The sequence below is a fragment of the Microtus pennsylvanicus genome, chromosome 12 (assembly GCF_037038515.1).
Source record: "Microtus pennsylvanicus isolate mMicPen1 chromosome 12, mMicPen1.hap1, whole genome shotgun sequence".
NCBI lineage: Eukaryota > Metazoa > Chordata > Mammalia > Rodentia > Cricetidae > Microtus > Microtus pennsylvanicus.
The window spans coordinates 92,235,674-92,255,909 of NC_134590.1; the positions used below are offsets into that span (position 1 = coordinate 92,235,674).

The 20,236-nt window shown below is 54.7% G+C and overlaps 1 protein-coding gene across 4 annotated transcripts; it reads right to left on the reverse strand.

Annotated features, from left to right (window-relative positions):
* Positions 1–788: 788 nt before the first annotated feature.
* Uhrf1 (ubiquitin like with PHD and ring finger domains 1) lies at positions 789–18,699 on the reverse strand. 4 transcript variants are annotated; one of them, XM_075942627.1, is made up of 16 exons: positions 18,459–18,699; positions 16,851–17,015; positions 11,437–11,679; positions 10,421–10,581; positions 8,957–9,172; positions 8,245–8,348; positions 7,960–8,146; positions 6,700–6,931; positions 6,312–6,416; positions 5,258–5,364; positions 3,996–4,155; positions 3,774–3,911; positions 2,115–2,232; positions 1,877–2,019; positions 1,422–1,526; positions 789–1,183 (listed from the first exon to the last, which is right to left on the reverse strand). In XM_075942627.1, the coding sequence occupies exons 2-16, from the start codon at positions 17,001–17,003 to the stop codon at positions 1,037–1,039; spliced, it is 2,319 nt and encodes a 772-aa protein (XP_075798742.1). In that variant the 5' UTR covers positions 17,004–17,015; positions 18,459–18,699; the 3' UTR covers positions 789–1,036. The 4 variants fall into 4 exon arrangements, with proteins under 4 accessions (XP_075798742.1, XP_075798739.1, XP_075798740.1 ...); XM_075942624.1 differs by having other exon boundaries at positions 7,960–8,170; XM_075942625.1 differs by lacking the exon at positions 18,459–18,699 and adding an exon at positions 17,631–17,761 and having other exon boundaries at positions 7,960–8,170.
* Between the last annotated feature and the right edge of the window lie 1,537 nt (positions 18,700–20,236).

A 20,236-nucleotide genomic window follows, 5' to 3' on the forward strand; every position in this document is an offset into this window, starting at 1 on the left:
CAATCTAACAAAACAAACAAACAAAACAAAACAAAACCCCACGAAACACAAAAAGTGACCCTTAAAACAGTGCTGTCCGGTCTGCCTGCAGTTACGTGTTCAGTTCCCATGCTCTACTGAGGTACGGCCTGCACACTTTGGCAAAGTTACCAGTTACAAAAGAAAACAAAAACCAACCACACAATCACAGTCTTCTTCAGTACAGGCTGTAACTAAAGAAATTCATCAAGGAAACCATTCATCCCCTTAGAAAAATAAAGAAACCCTCATAATTTTCAGTTGCCGAGTTAAAAACAAGATGAGAACTGGTCGCTACACCTCAAGCCTCCACGAAACCCAGCCAGCGAGTACCCAGCGGCCAGACTTCCAAGATGGGCATCGGACAGTTCAGTGCTGATAGCAGTGGAAGGGGCGGTGAGCTAAGGGCACATGGTCAGCTTCGCCTCAGCCGGTGACCTAACCTGAGGTCACAGCCAAGTCCCGCTGAAGGAGTGTCAGCTAGGCCCCAGAGGCACCCGTGAGGATGGCAACGCCAGGGCTGAGGCTGGCCCAGGGTCCCCCTTCAGGTCTTCTGTGAAGGCATAAGGCATGGCTGCCAGGGAGATATACCTGGTCTTTTCAAAGATGGTTGCAGAGTTGTTCTAGGCAGCTGCTCTCAAGGTGAGAACTGACAACATGGCACTGAGGTTGGTGCGGGCTCAACAGTTTCCAAATCCATCTCCAAAAAAGAAAAAGAAAAGGCAGGGTTCTTTTTCCCTTCTCTTGGAGGCTTACAGACGTTGTATGTATATATATATATATATATATGTGTGTGTGTGTGTGCACATATATATATATATATAAAAGAAAAAGAGAGAAAAGAAAAAAAGAAACGAAAGACAGACGTCCAAGTGGTAGCCAGAATACAGTATTCCTGGTTAACTGGCGATCAAGGCAGATGGGTCACCAGGGGCAGATGTGGAAGGACAACACCTTCAAGCTAAGCCCACTAAGAACTCGAAGCAGGATCGAGGGCCCCCCCGCCTGGTTCGCGGCATCACCGGCCGCTGCCGTAGCCAGGGAAGAGCTGGTTGAGAATGGTCTGCAAAGGCTGATTCACCCGGGTTGGGGAGCTGTGGTCCAGGTCGCAGCGACAGGCTGGGCAGCTGTACACCTCGGCCCGGAAGGACCTGTCCAGGCAGTCCTGCATGAGACATAGGCAGGGTGAAGGGGGCAACTGGGAGCAGCCACGCAGGCACTGGGGGGTCCCTTCTGACCCTCGTGCCCACTCAGGACTCTGAGCTCCTTCCTGGTAGTCCCTGGCACTGTCCTAGAGGGGGTTAGTGTATGGGAACCTGGGTCTCTATAAAGAGTAAGGCTGAGGGAACAGCCATGACACCCCAAGAGTGCAGGCAGTGGGGTCCAGGCACCCGCCTTCTCACCTTGCAGACATTGTGCAGACACACGGTGGTGACAGGCCGGAACACCAGCTCCTGGCAGCAGATGCACTGGAAAGCCTCGTTCACCTTGCTCAGAAAGACCTGGTACTGCAGAGCGGGCATGGGAGGGCACACTTACATCACCTCATCCCAACACAAGACAGAAACCCCAGCCCCATTTGCGCCTCAGCAACACTGAGGACACTGTGGTACAAGGCAGAAGGCCTCAGACAGTACAGGGTGGTGGCCCTGTGCAGCCAACCCAGCCCAGACCTGAACTTTCCGCACTGAAGGCACAAACAAGGCCTGCACTGACTGTCTCAGTGTGGGACATGGCAAGTTCCAGAGGCAGTTGCACACCCACAGAACGGGCTAGTAAGGTCATATTGGAGTGCTGCCGCAGGCTAGGACATGGACTCTGACCCTGTGTGCCCACAGGATGGGTCCCCGTGGCTCACCGGCCCATCCTGAAGTGAACTCAGCACGTCATCCCACAGCTTGGCATTGCTCTTGTCCTCCTTGATGAGGTTGGCCTGTTCGACAGGGAGCGTGAAGGGCTCCAGTTTGCTCTTCTTGGGTATACATGTATTAGTGGCCTGGCCTGGGGGGCGGGGACACAGAACAAGATCTGTGAGAAGCTAATGAACACTTCAGACATGTGGGATAGACAGGAAGTCGGGATGGACAGGCACCCACCTGTGGGCTTCCGCTTGGCTGAGCCTGTCTTAGAGGGTGATTCCTTCTCCAAGGCCTTGGCTCGGCACTTCTTACTCTTCTCTTTGCTAGCCAAGGCCTCCAAGTAGCCTTCGGGGTACTGAAGGGAGAGAGGTTGTGGGCCAAAGTCAGGACCAGCCCATCCTTCAGCGCCACCGTGTCATCACCTAACAAGCTCTTGGGTACCTGAGGGCATTACTGGACAAGCATGAGGGCCAGGTGTGGCAGGGCTGGGATCTTCCCCACACAGCCCCCCTATAAGCCAGCCAGGGCTATGTGGGGAAGATCCCTACCTAAAACAAGAGCCGGGGTGACAGCACACTCCTGTCACCCTGCACTAGAGGTCAAGAGAGGGTCAGGAGGTCAAAAGTCATCCTGGGCTATGTAGCAACTTCAAGGCTAACCTGGGCTACATGAAGCTAGGTGTGGTGGCACCCCATTTGTGACCCAGCAGCACCCAGGAAACTGAGGCAGGACTGTTGAGTTACAGGCCAGCCATAAGAGAGTGAGATCTTCAAAAACCACAGAAAAACTAAGCTTATCAACCCTACCACTGACCCTGTCCCAGCCCTTCAGCCCACTTCGAGCACTTGCGTGCGTGAAAACATGCACACGCTTCTGCACATCCTGCTGTACCATCAGTGCAGCCCCCAACACCTGGGGACAGATGCCATCATGTCCCATGGGTCACTAAAATTCCTTAAATAGTCCTCAACAGGATACAAGCATGCCTAGAGCCCCAGGGCAAACACCCCCACCACGTGGATATGAAATGATCCAGCTGCAAAGAGGGGAGGCGGCTGCAGGGGATTCGCATCCTTACCTGCCCACCCCCACTGCCTGTTTTCTATCAGTTCTGGTAGCTTCTTTCTGCTGATGCTGGATGGGTCATGGGTCAGAGGTTGGAGGGGCAGAAGCAACGTTAGCTACAGGTGTGGCTGGTAGGATGTGTGCCCTCAGCCACTCATAACCTCAACGTTTCTACATTTATTTTTCAGTGTATAGTGTACTGCCTCCGAGTGTCTGCGCCAGGTGTGTGCAGTGCCTGCAGAGGCGGACAGGCTCCGGGACTGGAGTTACACATGCTGGAAGTGTGTACAGAGGATTGGAGGTGTGTGCGTGTGTGTGTGTGTGCGCGCGCGCGCGCGTACACACGCAGTACCTATGGAGGGACTGTTGTTACACATGCTGAGTCACCATGTGGGTGCTAGGTATCAAACTGGGGTCCTCTGCAAGAGCAGCCTGTGATATTAACTGAGCCATCTCTCTTCGTCCCCATAAGAGTTTGAGGCAGGATCTCACGTAGGCCAGGCTGGCCTTGGACCCCTGATCCTGATTATGTTTGGCTGGGACAGAACGCAGTCTTTGTATAGAAGAATGCTCTACCTACGGAGCTGCAGAACTAGCCCTGGTTTTGTTCAGAGGGTCTTGCTATGCAGCCCAGGCTGGTCTCAGCCTTCTGAGGACCTCCTGGTAGTTGGTTTGGAGGAGAGAGGGACCCTGGGAAGTCTGGGGCCTGGAAGCAGAATGGAAGTAGAACAGGTGTCCCCACTGCTAACACCCATCATGACGGGCAACGAGCTCCACAGAAACAAGCCTCAGAGAGGGAGAGCTGGAGCCCCTGACCTCCAGGCCACACACCTGCATAGTGAGCCCCAGCTGCCGCATGCGGTCCTTGCCCTCCCGGGTCCAGGGCCCAGGCTCCGCGTCATCCCGTCGCAGGAGGTAGCGCCACACGAGGAAGCCAGATTTACCCTTTTCTGGCCAGTACTTCACCACCTGTGGGAAGAACAGCGTGGCTGGTGTAGTGTGGCGCAGGAAGCTCAGGGACAGGGGCAGCACAGGCAGGCGCTCACGACCCACCTTGTAGATGCCGTCGTAGCGGTTGCCCTCTGCAGGTGCGTACTTGCTGTGTTTCCCACCCTTCATGTTGCGGACGACACGCACTGGCTTCCCCTGGCGCCAGTCCTTGGCCTCTGCCCCATTCTCACTGATTTTGGAGTTGCAGTTTAGCGCCAGAGCCCTTTGGGGAACACGACACAAGGTAAGTCACACCCTGACACTCACAGATACACAGACCTCGTCACCACAGGACACCAGGACAAGATCACTGGCATTGGCCAGAAGCTGCCGGAGGCTGCTGTCTGATCTAACCTCCCCACAAGACACACAGGTTTCCCAGAGGCTGGAGAGCAGGGGTTCTTGCAGAGCTCCCAGTATGATTCCCAGCACCTACATGGTGGTCCCGGCTATCACTGACTCCAGACCCATGGGATCCAGCGCCCTCTTCTGGCCTCCGTGGGCACTGCACCCAAGTAGCGCATAGGCTTGCAGGCAACACACTCACTCATACACATGAAATAATTCTTTAAATATCTCCCAGAAGTCCCTGTGTTGAGGGCAGAGCTACAGGAAGTGTAACTTTTAAGGCACAGGGCCTGGCAGCATCGCAGGTGCTCTCCATTCTCCTGCCCAAGTGCCACATGCGGCTGCCTTCTGTTGCCCCCTAGTGGGAGCCTCAAGACAAAGGCTCAACCAAGCACAGCACAACCCAGATGCATAGGCCAGGAAACCTTGCCCCTAAGCTAATAGTCTCAGGACTTGTTACAGTAACAAAAGCTGTCCTGTCTATAAACTAGGGGAGGGGGACTGGTTTTGTTTTTTTTTTTTAAAGACAGGGTTTCTCTATGTAACAGCCCTGGCAGTTCCGGAACTAGCTCTTGTAGACCAGGCTGGCCTCAAACTCAAAGATCCACCTGTCTCTGCCTCTGTTGAGATTAAAGGCGCCACCACCCAGGGGTTTATTACTTCAATAGAAACCTTCCTTATAGGCTCACATTTTCAGGATTTGTTACAGTAACAAAACCTTTCCCTCTAAACCACCAAGCTGGATGTTCTGATAAACAACCCTGTGCTGAGCTGAGCTACACCCTGGCTGTGCAGCAGAGCAGAATGCAGGACCCTGCCCGGGATGCCACCTCCATACTTGAGACGGCAGTGATACCCCTGGCTGGGATTGTGGCCACGACAGAGGTCCATCATGAGGCAAACCTGTGCCCCATCACCTGCTGCCATGAGAGGCATGTGGGCCCCCACCCTCCACAGGATGCCAAGCTTCCACACACCTGTTGGTGTTGGTAAGCTTCTGGTCAGAGGACTGTCCTGCCGTACGCTTGTTGCCTGAGAGGTCCCGGCCACCGCTCCCTGTGTATGTGAAGGAATTGCCATTGTCCTGCAATGGGGAAGAAGGGCTGTGTGAGCCCTCGGCAGTGAGGGTAAGCCCTTCCCGAATCAATGAGGACAAGAGGTGTGGACCCAGAGGAGATAGTGAGAGTGTGGCAGGGGTGAAGAATAAGGGCCAGTGGCACACAGCAGGCCCAGAAGACAAGAGGCACCGTACCAGAAACCGTAACAGAAAGAGACCAAGTTTTGTCTTTGAAATGCCACTAAAACCTGTTCCCACACAAAGGGTCCTTGAAGGCAATGAGCAGTGACATGAGCCAGACACAGGACAGATGCCACAGGGCCCCATGTCCTAAAACCCCGGGAGGACAGCATGTGCTGGAGAAAAGGCCGAGACACTGGTGGTCAAGTGTCTCGGGACAGAGGCTCAGTGGGAGGAAGATGCAAAGTGCTAGAGGCAGATGGCAGAGAGAAGTACCTGACACCATCGCCATGCTGCTGGGCTTGGGTGCTTCCTAGGCCAAGAAGGGTCAGGCCGCCCTCCACCAGCGGGTGCGGAATGTTCGCCGCACCCTGTAATTCCCCACCTTCCCTTCTAATTAAGCAGCCATCACACCCCACAAGATAACCTGGAACAAGAAGCCAGCCCAGCTCCTGTTGCCCTCACCACACTAAGGCATTCTCAGAGTTGATTTTTCTTTCCTTATAAAATTGAAAGACTTATTTTGTGCTATAGGCAGCAGCTCATGACATCTTCTCCAGCAGAAATGAGCCACACAGTTACCACTCTTAGGTCGACAAGAGTGACCACAACAAGCTGACAGCACGACCTGGCAACTCTGGCCAGCACTGAGGGCAGGCCCCAGTGGGAGACTGGACAGAATGACAGAGAGGGTGCAACTCCTGAGGGACCAGTCATGGTGGATGGCGTAGGAGAGCCAGAGTGGGAGGCCATGGGGGGTGGGGATGGGGATGAAGGAGGAGGCGCAGTCTCACCACATCATCCTCGTAGCCTCCAGCCAGCACCAATGAGTAAGCACCATCATTACTCCGCCCATGGATGCCCGCCACATGCGGCCGATGCACACCAGACTCACTGACCTGTGAACACGGCCAAAAGACCCATTCCATCTCCTGGGAACTGTGACCCTGTCCAGACCCCAGGATGACAGTCCCTGACAAGAACACACTGGCCCAATGGCTGAGTCCAGCTACCATAGAAGAGCTGGCTGTGATAGGGATAAAGGATCGTGCTGCAACCCGGCACCCTCCTCCAAGCAGGCAGACTCCTGAACCCCACTCAGCAGCATTTCCTGCCCCTAGCCACATCTGAGACACAAACTCCAAAGATAAATGTCTGAAACCCCATGACATCAGCAGATACCTGGACTCTGAAGCGCCACATGGTACCCACAGGGACGCCAGGAATGGGCCCGAAGTGGTTGGCGGGCACAATGGTACACTCTCTGGTGCGGCCCACACAGGCCATGCCCTTGCCCCAGTCCCGACGGGAGGATGACGTGGCTGATGCCATCTTCGCCTTCTTCTTGCTTTGCTTCAGCTTCTCGCCTGCTTGCACCACCTCGCTGGAGTCGGTCCGGCAGCTGGGGCAGTACCTGGGACAAGAATGCCACCTGTATATGGTCCGATACCCAAGCGCAAAAGACAGATGGAGTCCTTCCCCCTGGGGACACAGCCCACTGGCTGTTCAGAGATAAGGTCCCTAGAGCTGAATCAAATCGGAAACTCGGGTTCCCAGGCAGCAGTAAACATACTCCAGCATCTGCAGCTACGGGCAGCTGGAGGCACAGAGTTAAACTCCAGGCTGGATCATCCCTACAGAATCCCTGCCAATGTTCTATAGGACATGGGTTTCCTCAACCTTCTGCTAAAAGCCCTGTCTGAGAAGACCAGTTAAATAATCAGTGGGTAGAGGCTTGACACCAAGCCTCAGAACTTGCATTTAATCCCCCGGGCCTACATAGTAGAGAGAACTGACTCCCAGGAGTTGTATCCTAATCGTCACACATACAAAAATAAAACTAACAAAGTTATTGCAAGAACCTCCCCAGAGAGCACACCTTTCCCAGGGAGGCAGAAGCAGGTGGATCTCTGTGAGTTCCAGGTCAGCCTGGTCTACAGAGCAAGTTCCAGGACAGCCAAGGCTACTCAGTGAGACCTTGTCTTGAGAAAATCAAATCAAAACAAGAAGAATGAAAAGCAAATCACAATGCTGAGTAAGGGAGCGGGCACGAGTCACCTGATAGCTCTCACCTCCCCCGCTGCCAGAGCCTTGGGTGTCCTGACCTGCACAGGCTCAGGCAGCCACACCAGTGCCAGGAACTCAAGTCCTCAAGTGCATTCAGAGTGAGGTACACAAGCTAGTCCCTCGACGCTATGCACTAGCACAGTGCTCTCTCCTAAGCCTGCAGCCAAGTTGGCAGGCAGCAGGCCCCAGGACCCTCCTTTCACTGCTTCCCCAGCACCGAGCTCTCACACCTAACAGCCACACCCAGCATTTGATTCAAGCTCTGGGATTTACATTCAGGAAAGTGGAACCACACAATAGGCTGAGAACCACTTCCTGGCCTGTCTTAAGTTCCCTTCTGGGCAGTCCAGGGGACCCCAGAAGTCCACCACTCACCACTCAGGCTCAGGGGGGACGCAAGTAAGCGGTGGCTGCAGGCAGTACAGGTGGAAGGCCATGTCACACTCGTCACACAGCACCTGCTTCTCAGGAGCCTCACGCCCACCGCACACATGGCAGGCACACTTGCGACACAGTTTGTTCTCGTCGTCCTTGCAGTACTGGCAGGACGGGCCGCTCTTCCCTGTTTTCCGGAGGGGAGGAGGGGCTGCAGCAGGCCACCATGCCACCTGGTCTGCCAACCCCCCACCCAGGCGTGCTCAGGGCCCGACCAGTACTCACGCTGCGAGGGGTTCCCAATCAAGGGGTTCCTCTCATTAGGGAGCTCAATCTTAAAGACTTCATCCACAAACATGAGCCGGCAGTTGTTGAGCTGAGAATCATTTCTGCAGAACATCCCCAAACATTAGAGCACTGTGGGGCTGAGCCTGTCTGAAGACAGGCTTTCAGATCTACTCCCCATTGGTTTCTGCATGTGTGTTTCTGTAATGTGGGCATTCCTATGCCACACACAGGTCAGAGCATCCTCACTGTCCATCCTCCACGTTTGCCTACACATGGCACGTGTCGGGCTAGCTGGCCCAGGACATCCAGAAATTCCCATGTCCCTACAGCACTGCTGGCTAGCAATACAGACAGGCACTACTATACAGACAGGCTGTATGTGGCTTCTGGAGATGTTTACATAGCACTGAGTCAAGAGTTTGAAGAGAATGAGATCTGGTGCCCTAAATGAGGAAAACGCCCTTGGACCCTTGGAGGTTCCCACCAGGCACTCAGAGCTCCAGGCCTCCTAGAACCACTCAGGCCCACACCCTCCTGTATGTATGGGACACCGCCTGTATGGGACACCTCCTGTATGGGACAACATGAACATAAATAAAGAAGCCTCCGGAAAGCCAAGTCTGAGGGCTGCAGAGCTAGCTGTGACTAGGGATGGCTGGTGTGAGGATAAGGGAGGACAGCAGGGTCCCTGTCCAGGCAGGCCACTCACAAGAGCATGACATTGCCATACAGCTCCCGCGCCGTCCTGGTCTGCCGCTTCCTACAGATCTCAACGTCATACCAGAAGCCGCGCTTCCTGGGGTAGTCCACATTGTAGTTGGCCATTACCACCTGGCCCACCTCCAGGTCCTCCCACGGGATCACAGTGCGGGCACGGGCACGGACATCCTTGGCTTTGACGACCTCCACTCCACTCTCTGGGTAGCTGCAAGCAAAGGCCCAAACTCAGATACCCGAGGCCACCACATGCTGTCCCTAAACAGGCCCAGAAGTGGGAGCATGGGGAGCCCTATTCTGGGTGACCCTGGCCATCTAAGCTGGTGGGCCAGGTATGCGGAACATGTAGACAAATGCGACTCACAAAATGACTTGATCCCCATCCCAGCAACCAGGGAGATGGCAATTTGTAAAGAAGGCTCTTTTCAGTGAGGTAGGCCTGATGGAAGAGGAACAGCTCTGGGCTCTCAGAAGAGAAGTGAGGTGGCCATGCGCCCAGGACCGCCAAGTCAAGGAAGCTTGGGAGGGTTAACCTGGGGACCAGACTGGGAAGCTATGGGTAGGGAAAGTGAGTTTTTCTCCACACACACACACACACGTATAGAACGTAAACATGGATGTGTGTGGAGGCGTATAGACTAAGATTCCACAGAGCGCTCTCCGGGCAGCCGTGAGCGACATTCACTTTCAGGTCCGTCACAGAACTCAGCTCAGCAATCATCTTCCACAGAGGATTTCCACACTAAATGGCTGTTTCAATAAAGTCAATAAATATTTGACTAAATGGCTTGTCAACAACAAGCTGGGCCCACAAATGATCCCAGAGCTAGAACATGGAAATCTCGACAAGACCTGTTTATACACTGGGATCTCACTATCCACTGTCTGAGGAACCATCCAAGGCCATGGACAGAAATGACAGCACCTCTCCTCTAGTGAAGGGCTCACACCAGAAACCCAGCACGACCAGAAGGAAGCCAAGTAGCAAAGAGCAAGTGCATCCTCCACCTACAGGATGCTTGTCTTACAAAGAAGTTTTGCAGCCCCCCCAGGCCAGGAGGGCCCCCAGACCCAAGGAAAAAGATATATACGGCTTAGCTGTTTGCCTGAGCTCTCTTGGCACCACCCACGTCATCAGGTGGAACCTGGACCTGAAATGCCCTGCTGGCCCAGGGACTGAGACCAAAGACCCTCCTGAGAAGGCTGGGACCGAGGACACTCTAAAGAGATCCTCATGTCCTCACAGACTGAACAAAAACTGGTCAAGGCAGGGCAGCTCACGGCTGGGATCCTAGGGTTAGAGGTCCTTCATCTAGTCTCGAATGGAAACAGGGCGCCAAGGATGAGCCTTCCGTGGCTTCCCCACCCTGGTCCCCTGGCAGCAGTCACTCAGGGAATGCAAGACAGGGGCTCTGGACAACACTGGAGACAGGACCAAGCTGGCGATGGCACTCACTCATCATATTTGATATGGTACATGATGTCATCCTCCGGAGTCATGCTGGCACTGGAGCTGCAAGGCTCTTCCTGGGACGGGGCTCTCTTCTGCACCTGGACCACCTGGGCCTCAAACCATGCACCCAAGGTGTTGTCACGCACGTCCACGTACTCATCAACCTACAGGAAGCAAGGAGGCTCAGGGACCTGGCAGCAGGGCAGGACCAGGGTCGAGGATTTGGGTAGTGGGGTGGGAATCACAGGGCCACACACCAGGCAAGTGTGTCTGCACCCAGTTATGCCTAAAGGTCTCACTCTCTATTCCAGGTTAGCCCCACAAGCACAAGGGTGCTGCCTCAGCCCCCAGAGCACAGGGATGGCCAGTGTGGGTCGCCACGCTCCAGCTGGGAGTAAACCTCAGCGCTGTGGACAGCGGATGGTACTAGACAATTCTGAACAGAACTCAGTCAACAACGCCCTCTGCTGCCAGAAATTTCTGCTCTGATGGCTCCAACTATCTCAGAGGTTTGATGACAGACAGCAAACAAACAGGGACCACGAGCGGTCCTTTGGCTCCATGTGCTGAGCCACATCCCAAGCCTCCACACTCCAGACCGGGATCTCCCATGTAACTCCGGGTCCTGGATAAGAAGCTGTGCCTACACAGGTCAAATCCAACAGGTGGAGTAAGAGCGATGTGCTCAGAGAGCAGAAGATGGCCCTCATGGGGGACTGCTCAGTCTCAAACACAGGCTGGGATTCCCACAGAGGCTCAACCTCCAGTTTGTCAAATGCATTTCAATCTTGATGCAACTCACTGGAGAGAGTTCAAAATATCAGCTCCTATGCCAGCTGTAGAGGTGAGACCTACAGTACTGCCTATAGTGGGTCACCAAAGAGTCCCAAGAGACCTGTGTGGCTGTCAGTGTAGTAAGGGGCAGGGAGGCTGAGGCATTGCTAGGGTTGGCAGTGCACAAATCTGGGTTGAGGGCAAATGCAGAAAGCCACTGTCACACGTCCACACAGCCACCTCACCTTGTACAGCCCCAGTTCTGTGTCCTCCCACACAGTCTTGTCATCCCCTTCAGCAGCCCCTTCGCCATGCGTGGACGACTTGTCGGACTCACTCTGACCCACACCATAGCCAGAGTCAGAGTCAGAGAGCTCAGAATCCCGTTCCTTCGAACTGGAAGGCAGTGCCAGACTCTGGCGCACCAGGAGCTGGATTGTGTCATTGAGTCGCACGTCATAATCAAAGAGTGTGTGGCCGTCCTCCATCTGTGGGGAAACCCAAAACAGATTGTCTTCTCTGAAGGCCTGGCACAGGGCGGGTAGATGGGAATACATGGCCAGCTGAAGCCCTGTCCCAAGACAAGGCAGGCACACACAGAGGACCGGCAGTACCCAGACAGCCATGGGCATAGGCAGCACAGCCCCTCCACACTGTGGATGTCTATGGGTCCTCCTTCCAGGGAGACCTGCTGAACTAATGCTGAGCAGGGTCTCACGTAGCCCAAGCTCATCTCAAACTCCTGGTCCTCCTTCCAGCACCTTCCAAAGGCTGGGAAGGCAGGCAGAAGGGCCATTAAGCCAGTTACGTATTGCTGGGTGGTATTGCCGGAGAGAGCACTCCTGGCATTGAGGTAGGGACACTGACCAGCACATTGTAGGGACCAAGAAGCTTACAAGGACAGACTGTGAAGCCCATGTCCCATTGTGTCCAGGGGCAACCAGACAGGACCCACAGCACAGTCCCCAGAATCCTTTCTAAAGCTTTCCACCAATCTCCCCCAGCTGCTCAGAGTCATTTATGGCTCGGCAGTATTCCCTACCATGTCATCTCTCACCATGGACTCCTTCCCCACTGTGGGCCAGAGGCACCTCCCCTGTGACAGTCACATCCACTGGGAGGGGCTCTCTTAGGGATGGAGTCACCTAGTGCCTTAAAAATGGAAGGGGAGGTTAGCCAGACGGTGGCAGCGCACGCCTTTGATCCCAGCACTGGAAGGCAGAAGCAGGTGGATCTCTGTGAGTTTGAGGCCAGCCTAGTCTACAGAACGAGTTTCAGGACAGGCTCCAAAGCTACACAGAGAAACCCCCCTCAGAAAAAGTAAAAAAAGAATGGGGGTTTAGTCCCTTCCAGGGACCCTATTGTCATGCAAAGAGCTCTTGGGGTTGCTTTGAATTGGAGTCCCCAGACCCCTGGGGACTAACAGGGAGAGTAGGCCCAGTGACCTACTATGATAACTGAGAATAGGCTGGGACAGGACTGTGGGAACAGGAATGAGACACCTAGAGAACAAACTGCGTCTGAGATGGAGGCACCATACAAAATGCCTTCTCTTTAGAACTCTGTGCATGCAGCAACAGGGCTCCCGGGAACAAGGAGGACACCATGGGAAGAGGTAGGACTCTATGGGAACAGGACTCCATGGGAACACGTGAGACTCCGCGGGAACAGGGACAACTCTGCGGGAACAGGGGATTCCGCGGAAATAGGGGGGACTCCACGGGAATGGAGGGGCTCCATGGAACAAGTGAGACCCCCTCGGGGAAAGGGACAATTCTGCAGGAACGGGGGAGGGGGGCTCCGGGGAACAGGTGGGACTCGCTGGAAAGAGACTCAGCGGGAACAGGTGGGACTCGCGGGAAAGAGACTCAGCGGGAACAGGTGGGACTCGCGGGAAAGGAATTCTGCTGGAAAGGAACTCCGCGGGAAAGGAACTCCACATGTAGGAGGGGACTCTGAAATCGACAGCTTGGGTGGTCAGCAGTCCATGACTGCTCTGAGCACATGCTTACATTGAGGCCAGCACCCACAGGTCACCATGTCACCCAACACAGGGACTTCACCACAGGCCACACTTGGGGATCCTGAGAAAAGGGGCCCAGTCTAGAAAGTCCTTCCACAAATGGACAAGCACTGCCGCATGCCATCCACAGAATGCAACACTGTTCAGGCATCAAAAGGACCACAGCTCAGGAAGCAACTGAGGCCACCTGACATCCATGTGCACGCAATGCATTTATGCCGCACACAGACACATGCACATGCCCAAAGCAAATACAAAGCAAACCCAGGGGCTGGTGGTCAGGGCTGGGACAGCCAGGAGGCAGGGTGAGGTGGAGGGTGGGTAACCAGACCATACAACCCCCCAGGCCTGTTATCTAGGAACCCACCAGGCTGCCCCACCATGGTCACAGCCCCCACTCAACAAGCAGGACAGGATATGGCTGGGCCTGGCTGGGACACTCACCCACCAACTCCTAACTCACAAGGCCGGTTGGGCAGCTTCTGGCTGCTATTTCAGGAACTATCAGGCCAGTAGAAGCCTGCACTGGCATGTGACCAGGACAAGGGGTGGAAGTAGTGCCCCCCAACCCATATCCCACTTGAGTGAGGTCACCCTTGGGGTCATCTGTCACAGGTGACAGGACACTCTAAGAGCCTAAAGTCAAGATCCAGCTCCCTCCCACTCAATGACCTCAACAGTAACTGAGTCCAGCACTGAGTCTCACACACCTCCTGTTAATTTCTAAGACTGAAAATGAAACCCAGTAAGGGCTGAGTGTGAGGCGGTGTGCATAAGGCCCTGGGCCTCCATCCCCAGAACTATATAAACCAGGTAAGGGCTGAGTGTGAGGCGGTGTGCATAAGGCCCTGGGCCTCCATCCCCAGCACTACATAAACCAGGTAAGGGCTGAGTGTGAGGCGGTGTGCATAAGGCCCTGGGCCTCCATCCCCAGCACTATATAAACCAGGTAAGGGCTGAGTGTGAGGCGGTGTGCATAAGGCCCTGGGCCTCCATCCCCAGCACTACATAAACCAGGTAAGGGCTGAGTGTGCAGCGGTGTGCATAAGGCCCTGGGCCTCCATCCCCAGCACTACATAAACCAGGTAAGGGCTGAGTGTGCAGCGGTGTGCATAAGGCCCTGGGCCTCCATCCCCAGCACTACATAAACCAGGCGCTCATACACGTGCTGTCATCCCATTCCACAAGCAAACAAGTACTTCAGGGTTATCCTTGGCTCCATAGATCTGACTGCAGCCTGGGCTAGCGAGATGGTCAGCACGTGAGGAAGCACGTGAGGGAGCACTCACCCTGCGAGCCTGATGCTGAGTTCCTCCCACCCAGAGCCCACAGTGGAAGGGAAGATCCTCTGAACCCCACACACTAAAGCATATACACAACCAACCAACTAAAAAGTTCAACCAGTAACATTTTCCGACAAGGCAGCTGCTACCCTGCCTCAGCCTCCTGAATAATTAATTAGGCAATGTTCAAGATGGCCCTGGTGGCTTTTGTCCACTCTTGGGAGGTCTGCTGTTGTGCCTCCAGCGAAGGGGGTAGGAGACTTGCCTTTACTTGGCTTGTCACATGATCCTGGATGGCGCCTTTCAAGTTAATCTTGCAAGGAAATGGCTCTGGGGCCACAGTCTGAGTCAGGCCTTGGTCCAACCACTTTGTTCACAACTTTTTTTTTTTTTTTTGAAGGAACAAGGCTTCACTTTGCCATGGCCCAGGCTGACCCTGGACTCCACAGGTAGAGAAGACTGGCCCAGTGCTGGAATGACAGATTTGCTGGGTACTGGACTGGGTGGACTCCAGGCTTTGTGCATGCCGGGCAAGCGGCGGACCAACACTCTCAGCATGGCTGACCTCAATCACCCATGAAACCAGAGGATATGAAGAGAAAGAGAAGTATCCCAGAGGACTCCTGGTGATGTCTGGAGACTGAACGAACAGTGGGGACCTGACGTGAGGACCCTTGGCTGATTTTTGGTTCCTCCATCATCGAGTCAGGACCTGCTGAACCCATAACACATCACCATGTGCGGTGACAGGCGGCCAGCCATGCTTGCTATCGGGACATGAGAGTTAGCTGTCCCTGAACAGAGGAGCAAGGAAGTTAAGCGACGTTAAAGTCTGCACATGCTCGGCATATTTCACGGGGGGTTTTAAGAAAACAATCCATCTACCAGACACATATCATGTTTCCCTGGCAGGGACAATGCCCAGCATCCCCTCCCACTTACCCACCACCCTGCTCAGAGATAAGGAGGGGCCAGCACACACCAACTCCCTGACACCAGCCTGCTCCTTTTAGCTTTGAAGTCAGGCCACAAGAAATAAGGAGAAAGTCAGGGCACTGTGAACCTTCCATAGAAGGACCTACTTGCATGGTTTCTGTTGCCGTTAAGCACCACAGAAGCGGCCTTTCCCCAGCCCCTGGCTCCCTTCCCACGGCCTGCTGCAGCTGCCTCAGAAGCCACCACCTGCGGCAGCATGAAGGGAGCTAGGAAAAGGGATCAGGCAGTAGCAGGGATGCGGTTGGTCACCTTTGAGAGGCAGAGGCAGGTGGTTCTAAGTTCAGGGCCAGCCTAGGCTATGTGAAACCCTGAAACCCTGTCTCAGAACCTGACAATCATTTCCACCAGCTGAGACGGTCCCAGGGGAAGCGAGCTCAATGACTTGACAAAAGGCAGAGGTGCCAGCAGAAAGCCAAGGGGATGATGTGGAATCTCTGCAGGGGTAGGGCTACTAAAGTTTGTCTTTCAGACCCGATGTACACTTGACCAACTATAGTTTCCAGGAGAGACACACCGCTAATCAGACATGGTTCCCACACACCACCCAGCTGCGCCAAGGAAACCCCATGACTGGGGGCGGGGAGGCACAGCCAGTTAAAGAAATGAACCTGGACAGCAGAGGGCGGCAGTGCCCTGCCCAGGGACAAAGACGGTACAGGTTGTGAAAATAGGGACTTCTGATCTACTTAGGACCCTTCGCCACTGGCTGCAGTGCACCCAACTCCAAACAAACCCCTGCAGGCACGTACCCTACACCAGAGATCCCAATGCTGGCACATGCTACTCACAGCACCGCAAGATGCCAATTTAAAAAAAAAGGCCCAGCCAGGTGCCAATGATAACCATTCCCAACGCGGGCAGCTGGGCTATAAAGATGGCCATTTTGAAGGCCAGAGAGCTGGACAAAAAGGGGGTAGAGAGGTGCAACAACAAGGGGCTAACCACTACCCCTTTTCCCATAAGCCTAATCGAATGAAATTTCTAATTCATGAGTGAAGTGGATCCACGGGAGGTTTAATGTCTCATGGGAGCAAGCTGTGGGCTATCACGGTGGATTTCAAAAGGAAAATCTCTCACTGCTCGTAAGTGAAGACTGTTGGAGAAACTTTACTCTGTAACCCCCTGGAGCCCTCTGTTGGCCACTTAAGCTTTTTTCTCAAGAAAAATGATTTAGAAGACTTTAAAGGACAACTAAAAAGGTAGCAAGTCTTGCAGCACAGAGACCAGCCTTTGTTCACCCTTCCCCCATCTGAAGCAACCGACAAGGCGGGGAGCACTCTTGCTTGGTGGCTTTGAGAGGCAGGGTGCCTGGGACAAAGCTCGGTGGGTGGATGGAAAGCTGGGGTGGCCACCTTACCTGTTTCCCCCTGTAAAAGAGTCTCTGCAGTTGGGGTTCCACGTGAAACATCTCCGCAATCTTTTTTCTCAGCTCCTGCACTTTGGTCAACCTAGACAGGGAGTCCACTGTGCGGGTCTCCTTCCCATCCATGGTTCGGACCTGGATCCACATGGTGTCGATACACTGAAGGGATAGAGAAAACGGTGGGGACTCGTGTCAGTACGGCCGGTCTGCAGGCAGGAAGTGGGGTCCCTCGCCCCAGCAGCTTTCTTTACATCTGACCGGGCAAGAAGAAACTCCCAGGATCAATCTCCTGGCGTCCTGGCCCCTCTACTCGGCCAGACTGTGCCTTGGAAGACCAGGTGGCGTAAATTAGGCGCTTAATATTTTAATGAGTGGGGGCACTTGAGCATGGACCGCTAAAGATATACTGGGTGATCCAAGATAATCCACCATGTCTTCCAAGAGGGGGAAGCAAAAAAAAAAAAAAAAAAAGTAATACCCGTGGCGAAAGAAAGGCCTGCCTGGTCAGGCAGAGTGGTCGCAGTTACTCATTCATTCGTTCACCCATTCATTCATTCATTCCACAGTAATGGGAACTCGCCAACTTCGAAACGGACCAGAACTTCTCAAGTCCCGGGAGACGGAACTCGGTCATAGAAGTCAGGACCCCCACCCCAGACACTACTCGGGACTACCCCCCGGAGTTCCGGGGAGGTGCCCCCCCCGCCGTGGCCATGGCAACCGGCAGTCCCGGGCCAGTCACCCTCGCGAGCGCGCTCGTGGCTAGAAACTCACCTGGGCCCCACGCGCGGCTGACTACCCTGACCAATTCCCGGGATACCAACCCTGGCCTCTCGGGACGGCGCTTTAAAGACCCCTGAGGCCCGGAGCCCACGCCCACACCCTCCGCTGCCGCCAGGGTCGGACCCCCGGAGCCGCGCCGTTTAAGTTCCGCCCTTCCAGAGAGCCCGCTGCTGATTGGCTCCTCCCGGGTTACATGCCCCGCCCACCTCGCACACAATTGGCCGAAATGGACGCGGAGAAGCCAGGGCGCGCGAAACCCGACTCAGGCGCGACAATTGAATCGCGGGGAGCGTCCGCGCGCAGGCGCGGAGCCGCGTGTACTCCCCAGCTATACCCCACGCGTTTCCCGCGGACTCAGCGGCACCCGGGAGGGTCAAAAATCGGATGCAGCATGAAGGACGCCCCTCAAGTTACCCCTCAACGAACAGAGAAGCACGCATGCGCAGTGGCTCTCTGCCGAGCCCAGAGCCACGCGCGGGAAAATTTTGCCAAGTTTTGGGGTGTAATCGTGTTTGCGGGGCCGGAGATGGGGATCCAACATGGAAGATACAGTTCGGATTCCCCTCACACGCGGTGCGGAAGCACGCGTGGGCGATGGCTCTCTGCAAATCTCATCCCACGCGCGGGAAAGTTTGCAAAGTCCCCTCCAACCCCCCCCCCAACATTGTGCGACTAGCCAGGCAGGAGGTTCCGCGTGTAAGACTGGAAGACCTCCGATCCCCTGAAGTAAGCCCAGTGGCCACGCGTGAAAAGTACTCTGCAGTTTTGCGCTGCGCCCAGCCGTGCCACTGTGTGCGCACAGCCCGCTCTCCCACTCACCTCTCCCGCGGCTGCGATCCGGACTGTACTCAGGCCTGGAGTGCCTGCTCCTGGTTAGGGCTCTGGGTTTGGGTGACCGAGGAGGAAGCCGCGTGCGTGGCAGAGGACCTGAATGAGCCCGGGAGCGCGCGATCCTTCCAGCTGCTAGGAGTTTCTTTTTTTTCCCGCGAAAACTCAGGGCGTTTTCAGAAGTGTCCAAAGGCTGCTGCGAGAAACTCTGCCACCCTAATGGGTGGAGGGGCGGGCTCTTGATTCCTGATTGGCTCGCGCTGTGGCGGGAAGCGAGAAAGACAGTGGGGGCGTCCCCACGGCTGAGTATCTACCCCACCGCCGGCTCCGCCCAGCAGGCTGTGCCCAGTTTACCAAGAAGGCCCAGGTCCCCTGGCATGCATAGGAATCCTCGGAGCGATTGCCCCCCTAGAGACACCCCTGACCTCAGTACATACCCTTTCGCCCTCGACTGGACACACTTTGATCTCTCAAATCTAAGACCCCAGGAGAACTTGAGGGGTGCGTCCCCTCCAGACATCCTGCACTCCATATCCTGAGCATCCCCAGGCACCTTGAGTAACATCAGGGCGCTGTTAGTGACTCCCCCACCCCATACTACCCACCCGCAGGTGTTCCCCCCCCCCCTACTGCAAGCTGTCCAGGCAGGCAGCGCCTCCCTGCCCCCTCCGCCCAGGCCTGCTCCATTCTGACCATCCTTGGCAGGCACTGGGCATCTTCAGGAACTGATGAACAGAGAGACCAGAGCTGTGGGGTCCAAACCTTCGCTCCAGCATGTGGGGTCTCTGGCAAAGCAAATTCTGGTTACGGTACCAAACAAGAAGAAAACCAGTAAGTCTCAGAGGACAATTCCAAGTACAACCACAAGCCATGAGGTCAGAAGTGACCAGCAGCCACCGTCTGGGACAGCAAGGACACATGGGGTGTGGAGAAGGCTTAGGGTAGGAGTGCCCAAGGAGGCCCCGGGGCTGGGCAAAGAACAGGTAAGACCTCAGAGGCCCTGGGAAGGACTTTGTCCTTTCCTACTCTGCCTTAGAGGTCCTTAACAGAAAGACTTCCAATTTTTGTTTAACTGCTTTTGTTTTTAGAAACAGGGTCTCGCATAGCCCAAGCTAGCCTCCAACTTGCTCTGTAGTCAAAAATGACTTTAACTCCAGAGCCTCCACCTTCCTAATTCTGGGCTAACAGAGGTACACTTCCACACCTGGCACATCTTGGGGAGCTCATACAAGGTTGTCCCTCCAAAGATGTTTGAAGTGTCTCCCTGTGACCCCAACAGTATCCAGGCCCTCATCTCTAAGATCTGGGGAAAGGGCGTTCCCCAGTGAGGTAGGCTTTATACGTGTGGCAAGGGGTTTCCCATACCGCATAGCCTGGCAGCACACACCTGGCACCCTAGCACTGGGAAAGTAGGGGCAGGAGGACCAGGGATTCAAAGTCATCTTCCCTTACACAGCAAATCCCAAGCCAGTCTGAACTATATGAGACCCTGTCTCCAAAATGCAAACAATAAAATAATTAACATTAAAAACTAGGGCATACAAGGTGGCTTCAGCTGGTAGAGTACCTGCTGCCAAGCCCGATGACTTGAGTTCAATCACTGGACACGAATAGTGGAAGACACTGGTTTCCATGAGCTCCAGCCTTCACATGCACGTGTCCACACACATATAAGTAAATAGTAAGTAAATAATTTAAATGTTTATTTAAATAATAAAACAGGGAGACATGATGTTACTGTCTACAAAAGCAATCACACAAGGCAAGAC